Source organism: Rana temporaria, chromosome 7 (genome assembly GCF_905171775.1).
Source record: "Rana temporaria chromosome 7, aRanTem1.1, whole genome shotgun sequence".
Lineage (NCBI taxonomy): Eukaryota > Metazoa > Chordata > Amphibia > Anura > Ranidae > Rana > Rana temporaria.
Window position 1 is genome coordinate 126,464,495 of NC_053495.1, and position 8,303 is coordinate 126,472,797.

General features: G+C 40.3%; 1 protein-coding gene across 1 annotated transcript; it reads right to left on the reverse strand.

The window, feature by feature from the left end:
* Positions 1 to 5,876: 5,876 nt before the first annotated feature.
* Positions 5,877 to 7,599, reverse strand: GPR88 (G protein-coupled receptor 88). The gene has a single exon (XM_040359938.1). The coding sequence runs from the start codon at positions 7,328 to 7,330 to the stop codon at positions 6,329 to 6,331; it is 1,002 nt and encodes a 333-aa protein (XP_040215872.1). The 5' UTR covers positions 7,331 to 7,599; the 3' UTR covers positions 5,877 to 6,328.
* Between the last annotated feature and the right edge of the window lie 704 nt (positions 7,600 to 8,303).

Below are 8,303 nucleotides of genomic sequence, written 5' to 3' on the forward strand. Positions count from 1 at the left end.
GCAATAACAGCCCCCCACATTGGTGCCACTGGGTGCAACAATAACTCCCAGCATTGATGTCAGTGAGTGCACAAATAAACCTTAGCATTGGTGTCAGTGGCTGTATTAACCTCCCTGGCGGTATGATTCTTTCAGAAAAAAACATTATTTGCAAGGAAATTTGGCGTTTTATATTGTAGGCCTGTAATTTTTAGGAATAACTCACTTAAATCGGACCAAACCAGAGTTTAATAGGCATCCCGGGTATGACATTTTTTTAAAAACAAAATTATAAATTATAATATAATAAATAATTATAAATAATTATAACAAATAATAATATAATTATAATAACAATTATTCAATAATGTAATCAACTCAAAATCACTGAAATTTTCTCAGTTGCAGAATTGTTGCTGTCATTATTTTTATTTTTTTTATGACAAATTTCCCCACAAATCGCTATCGCACAATTCTGCAAGTGATTATAATTTATTATCGCTGTTTTCTAGCTGATCTAAAACCATTTTTGACATAAAGGGACACTTTTGGTTGCTATGGACAATCTACAGTTTGCAGGCAGAAAGAAAGGTTTTTATTATATAAAATAACATGCATGACACAGGACAGACCACTAGGGACAAGGGGGTGTGTTTTTTTTACATACAGTATACTGTAATCTTATAGATTACAGTACTGTATGTATTGTGTTTGTTTAAGTTTTTGAATTTGGCGCTGATCTCCGCTCCCGTGCGTCGTAACGTCGCAGGGAACGGAGATCGACGGCACAGGAGGACGCTGTGTGAATCGAGCGAGGTCCCGCTCGCTCACACAGCGCGGTGACATTGCTGGATCCAGGAGAAGGTAAGCAAGCGCGCGCTGCAGGCTCTGCACAGCTACCCCGAGCGTGACTCGGGGTTACCGATTTTAGCCATAAAAATCAACCCCGGGTATACCGCCAGGAGGATTAATAACCTCCAACATTGGTATTAGTGAGTGCCATGATAACCCCCAACATTGGTGTCAGTGAATTCAATAATAAATGCCAACATTGGTGTATGTGCATATAAACAAAAAGGTAAAATATCAGCTCTGCATCACCTCGGCTAAAGGTAGATTAGAGGTATTGTAGATCAGTAAAACACCCCGTCACCAGCATATTAGCCATCACCCCTAATATACTTCATGGGACACGATCCTCTAGAGCAGTGGTTCTCAACCTTCTAGTGCTGTGACCCCTTAATAAAATTTCCCAAGTTGTGGGGACCCCTAACAGTAAAATTTGTCAGCACCCGAGGCAAGACAAGTAATTTGCGCCCCTAACCCACGGACATTTAGCGCTACCCGAGTCCTTTTAATGGCAACTATAATCACAGGTAGTGTTACTCACTGTGTCTCTGACTTTGTGGTGTCTCGTAGCAGTGACACCTATGCCGAAATCAGGAGATAGGGTCTCCTCCAGCCCCTCCCACTTCACATTCCTCACCAGTCAGCTGACCTCTAGTCTTTGCCCCCCAGCCATGCTGTGAACTGAATAGGCACCTGTGAAGAGGCTGAGTGGGCGGCTGCGGGCTCCAGGATCACAACAGCTGGGCTGCCACAGGCTCCAAGGATAGCCCTGCTGGGTGGCCGCAAAAAGGCTGGGAGAGTGGTGTGGGCTTCAGGAACAGCCCAGGATTGGGTGACCCCTGGCGAAACATCATTTGACCCCCAGGTTGAGAACCACTGCTCTAGAGTCTAGACTACCAAAAGCATGCAAATCAGAGGACTAAAAGTCCACAAGATTATCTTCAATGAGGAATCAACTGGTACTGTATACAAAATTATAAACAACTTCATTGATATCATTTCAAAGAGAAATAAAATACAGTATCTCACAAAAGTGAGTACACCCCTCACAAATTTGTAAATATTTTATTATATCTTTTCATGTAACAACACTGAAGAAATTTCACTTTGCTACAATGTAAAGTAGTGAGAATAAAGCTTGTATAACTGTAAATGTGCTGTCCCCTCAAAATAACACAACACACAGCCATTAATGTCTAAACCGTTGGCAACAGTACACCCCTAAGTGAACATTTCCAAATTGGGCCCAAGATGTCAATATTTTGGGTGGCCACCATTATTTTCCAGCACTGCCCTAACCCTAGATAATTGAAGAAAACAGCTGAACGGCCACACTCCAAATAACACCCTTTATTCATGGAAAAACAGTGTAGAAGATCCAAAATCTGTTATATCATGACACTCCCACCACCATGCTTGACTGTAGACAAGACACACTTGTCTTTGTACTCCTCACCTGGTTGCCGCCTCACACGCTTGCCACCATCAGAACCAAATAAGTTTAACCCCTTCATTATTTATAGCGTGTCAATTTGGAAAAAATATGTAAATATCTACATAAACATCATGCCTTGGAGCTTCCACATTGTTCCCTCTCTTTGCTTCCGACAGTAGAACAGTAAAGTGAATTAAAGTGTTTGTTACCCCAACATTTAATTTCCTGATATGTGCCTGCTGTACCATGTACTTGCATTAAAAAGTATCATGTTTGCTTTGTATTACTTCCTTTGTGTGAAATCCTTGGTGTTCCTGCCAGTCCCTCTGCTTTCCTAATAAAAACTGACCACACTAAGCAGGAGTACCTTGTGGTCAGTTCTCTAGCTTGCAGGGGGAATGTCCTGATATCCCCCTGCACAGCCTTTCATTAGAAAGTTCAGTGTGCTGCTGCTTTTCCTCCCCCAACACACCCCAACTCTTATGTCACAGAGAATAGAGGGAATGTGATAACTTCTAAAAAAAAAGGGGGAAAAGAGGGATTTATAATGTTTTTTTTTTCATCCATACACAAAAGTTTTGCCTTTCATTTCTATTTCAAACTGAATGTGTTATTTTACAAGGTGGTCATTTACAACCACTTAAAGTAAACCTATTGATTTGTTAGCCATGGGCAAAATACAGGATAATTTTCAAGGATACTGTCCATATTTGTTTAGGTCCTTACAGTCAAAGATTATATGTGCCTGTTACTCAAATAAAACATACATGTACTCCTCGCGTAAAGACCAGGGTCCGTTCCAGCGACCAGGTCAATAAACAAATTGGTCGTTAAACGAGGAGCCACAAGTAATCAATATTTTAAGCATTCTTAAAGTGGTTGTAAACTCTTTACAAGTGCTTTTACCTACAGGCAAGCCTAGATTAAGGCTTACTTGTAAGTGCTCAAAATATCTTTTAAACCTCCACAGTTTAGGAGATATTTACAATAATGACGGGCACTGATGTCTACGTAAGTACAGAACACAAACAAATATTCTGTACTGTACAATACAATGATATATAGCGCGTCGTTTGGGTGGGGAGAGTTGGTCGTAAGTGCACGTGGTAGGTCGTTAAACGAGGAGTATCTGTATCTCATTCGTTAAGAAAGCAATATATACCAAACTATAAAAAATTATGTTAATGCGCAAATGTGGGGAAGAAAAGGAAAAGTAGAAAGATTGCATGAATAATAAATAACACGTAAAATCAAGAGAATATGCAAAAATTCCATGTTTTCGTACAGCCTCATTATCTTCGATACTCTAATGCCGCATACAGACGATCAGACATTCCGACAACAAAACCGTGGATTTTTTTCCGACGGATGTTGGCTCAAACTTGTCTTGCATACACACGGTCACACAAATGTTTTTGGAAAATTGCGAACGTAAAGAAAGCGGTGACGTACAACACGTACGAGGAGCCTAAGTTTAATAGCCAGTGCGGCTCTTCTGCTTAACCTCCCTGGCGGTATGATTCTTTCAGAAAAAAGATGCTGAAAGCAGTACCATTATTTGCAAGGAAATTTGGTGTTTTATATTGTAGGTCTGTAATTTTTAGGAATAACTCACTTAAATCTGACCAAACAAGAGACTAGTAGGCATCCCGGGTATGACATTTTTTTAAAAACAAAATTATAAATTATAATAAAATAAATAATTATAAATAATTCTAACAAATAATAATATAATTATAATAAAAATTATTCAATAATGTAATCAACTCAAAATCACTGAAATTTGCTCAGTTGCAGAATTGTCGCTGTCATTACTTTTATTTTTTTATGACGAATTTCCCCACAAATCGCTATCGCTCAATTCTGCAAGTGATTATAATTTATTATCGCTGTTTTCTGGCTGCTCTAAAACCATTTTTGACATAAAGGGACACTTTTGGTTGCTATGGACAATCTACAGTTTGCAGGGAGAAAGAACAGTTTTTATTATATAAAAGTACATGTAGGGCACTGGGCAGACCACTAGGGACAAGGGGGGGGTGTATTTTTTACATGCAGTACTGTAATCTATAAGATTAAAGTATACTGTATGTAATGTGTTTGTTTACGTTTTGAATTTGGCGCCGTTCTCCACTCCCGTGCGTCGTAACGTCGCAGAGAACGGAGATCGCGGCACAGGAGGACACTGTGTGAATCGAGCGAGGTCCCGCTCGCTCACACAGCGCGATGACATCGCTGGATCCAGGGACAAGGTAAGTAACTTTGTCTGCTGCTGCAGCGAGGCAAGCCCGAGTCTGACTCGGGGTTACCGCTTTTGGTATGAAAATCTCACCCCGAGTCAGACTCGGGAATACCGCTAGGAGGGTTAATTCCGAGCATGCGTGAAATTTTGTGCTCAGAATTTCCGACAACAAGTTCTATTGTCGGAAAATTTGAGAAACAGCTCTCAAATTTTTGGAGCCTACACACGGTTGGAATTTCCAACAAAAAGCTCCCATCGAACATTTGTTGTCGGAAATTCCCACCGTGTGTATGCGGCATAACAGTTTGATTGCTGCATTTTAATCCATCCTGTCTTAATTTATCATCCCTATATATACAGACTTGTAATCAGAGATGCTGAGGTATCACTATGTATGATTAGACAGTCCACAGAGTCTTCCAGCAAAGTAAACCTGTCAGCCACTTTCTTCTACTGATATCAAGGACCACCACCACCTTTCATAGCAGCTTTACGTAAATCGGTACAAGAAAAACATAACAGACATATTATATATTTAAATGTTAGTAAGTGCCATTACTTCCTCTTGATAATGAGGTGGATTTGGGTGGCCTTACGAACTGAAAATGACATGTTTCCTATACAATCCAGTAACACCATCCCCTCACGGCAGCTTTATGTAAATCGGTAAAAGAAAAGCATAATTGACAAATTACATATTTAGATGTTAGTTGAAATGACTTGCTCTTGATAACGAGGTGGATTTGGGTGACCTTGTAACCCGAAGATTACGTGTTTCACAACCAGATCCTCGTAGAATCAATGGAATTCCATATTTTTGCCAACATAATGCATTGCATGTAAAATGCATCCCGGAAGCTTAAAAACATGTACTGTAAGTATAATCCCTTTAAGTCAAAATAAAATTAACCAAGCTATTATATTTTGTAAAAAGCCACCATCACTATAACTACACGTTATTATTTTCCCAACCTAATTTTGAAATGAATTCCCATCTCAAACATGTTAAATTGAAGAACAATATGTACTGTAAGCAAGAAACACACACACATACAGTCCATTTTTCACTGCCATAGTATCCATCCAAATCATTAATAAAGCTTAATAAAGCTTCTGTGGAAGGTCTCAAGTAGTGGGTGTATACCACATAATCAGGGGCCAAGGTTACCATCACATTTATTAAATTCAAAGACAAATTAGTGTTGGCATAAAATTAGCAAAATCATATTAATTTCATTTATATACTCTCAGAATTCAAATGCTTCCCATGTTGTCTGCTGTAATACAGGCTGTTAGAGCAATAGCAACAACACTCAGCTGTTCATTTTAGAAAAAAGAAAAAAAACATTTAATTTGAGTAAAAAAAAAATGCAAACATATTTTATTTTCATGTACCACTGTCACAAATGATTCATTTTTTCCCCAACGACTGCAAAAAATTAAAGCTACTCATATATTTTGGCACATATCTTTTCACTGTTTTGGCAAAATAAAAATACTGCATGGTTTATTTAATTAACTAAAACGATCAGTTTTTCTGAAAACTCCCATAGTGGAAGCTGCATTAATACTGAATAGTATATGTTACACAGTGAAATTTCAACCTGTGTAGTCCACAGTGGTCTCATACACACCGGCCCATGGAGCTGAGAGGGGATGAATGCAGAATGTTTCCATAGTAACCATCAATACAAATGTGACGAGAACAGAGGCAACACAAGAACAAGCTTCGATTTCTGAGTCAGATGCTCCTGAGATTCTGTGTAGCTTCCTTCCCAAAAGGATTAAGTGGTGCTCTAGAGAATCCATGGATGACATACCACTCATGGATCATTCTGCGATATTGTTTGAACTGCTGGGTCAGCAGCGTTTGCAGAGCTTTTCCATAGCTCGCCCCCAACTACTGCTCGAAATGACCTTCGAAACTCTTCGTTCTTCCAGGTGTAGATGAAGGGGTTAAGCACAAACAGCAGACAAAGCAGGAGCCAGCTGCCTACAACAATCCCACTGGGTAAAGGCTGGAACAGGGCATAAAGGACTGACCATGCAAAGGGCTCTGTGGTCAGGGTGAAAACACAGCACACAATCAGCACGTACAGTCCCAGACGCTTGTCCTTACGAGGGCAAGAACAGGGCAAGTTGTGGACCACCTGGAAATTGAGGACACTTACCCGCTTCAGGCTGACCTGCACTTTTCTGAAAATGCGGAAGTAGCAATGGAAAAGGATGACTGTCTGGCTCAGTACTGTGACGGCGGAAAGGATGGCCGTGTAGGAACTAGACACTGGGACCTCCTGACCCCAAAACACATAAAGTCTGAGTTGCGGACAAGGAAAAATAATGTCATACGGTCTTTGTCCAAAAAGCCAAGGAAGCAAGAATGCAAGGGGCAATACCCAAGCCATGGCAATCATCCACTCTGTGTTCCTCTTCTGATACACAGTATGGTAAACCGTTGGCAGTTTGGTGATGAGAACAAAGCGGTTCAATGCAATCAGTGAATGCGATAAGAGAGACACTGTCATCCACAGGAAAAACACCCCTTCCATGAACACCCTGTACGAGGGATTCTCCAGTCGACCAGTGGATATTAATATTGCTTCTTGAGGCATCCAGAAAGCACATACTAGAAGATCTGAAACACAACCATTCACGATGAAAGCATTACTAGTCGTCTTGAGTTTCTTGAATGAGCAGACTAGATAAATTACCAAAACATTGGCCAAAGTGCCAGATACTGAGTAGACAGAGTATGCCGTAGCCACCAGTACACGTGTTCCCAAGAGCCCTTCACATTGGCTTGGGGAAGAGGTGCTGTTGCTCATCCTGTACAGAATGGAAAAGCCATGCCCAGATCAGATACACAAAAAAAGAAAGGTAAAAAGAACACGAGGGAAAGTATATGTGTGAGAAAGAGCAGTAGAGTGAAGCAAACAGCGAGACGGAGAGAGAATATGAGATTGAGGAGGGAGGGGGTGACATGGCTGTGACAGCTTTCCGTGTTATACTCTCAGCTCACTTTACGTCTTTGTGACATTATACTCTTGGAAAAAAGCTTTTGTAATGGATTATTCAACAGGTTCCACGGTAGAGAATGAGGAGCTGATTCCACAGTCGATGTGAAATGCATATCTCTCTTCAGCGTCTTTTACCAGAAAACATGCTGAAAAGTGGAAAATGGCTCATTATAGGACAAAAAAAGTACTTAGGATCTAGTAATGCATCATAAGCAAGAAAATTTGAGATTTGCTGTAAAAGACATGGAATCTATGTTTCTACCTTTACTCGCCCATTGCAATTGGAATTGTTGCCTGAAATACATCAAGTCACTCCCTTTTATTATCATAATTATTATTATGTGTTTGAATCATTTTAGGGGTTGTTATTGAAGATTCATCTTAGTACATTCCATAAAGATCAATGTTTTCTGAATAGTGGCTTGAGACTCACATGTGGCTTTCAGCTCCTGTTAGTACAAAAAGCAGCATCTCAATCAGAAGTTAGGGTTGCTGTTGCTTTGAACACCTGCTGCATTTACATTATGCTGTATACTTGTTAAAGTGGAGGTTCACCCAAAAACCTTTTTATTATAACATTAGATTGAGGCTCGTTTTGTCAAGAGGAATCGGGTGTTTTTTTTACAATCGAAGCAGTACTTACCGTTTTAGAGATGCATCTTCTCCGCCGCTTCCGGGTATGGGCTGCGGGACTGGGCGTTCCTACTTGATTGACAGGCTTCCGACGGTCGCATACATCGCGTCACGATTTTCCGAAAGTAGCCGAACGTCGGTGCGCAGG

Excerpts from the sequence above, each read along its gene's own strand:
- GPR88 (XM_040359938.1), bottom strand. The coding sequence starts at position 7,330 with ATGAGCAACAGCACCTCTTCCCCAAGCCAATGTGAAGGGCTCTTGGGA.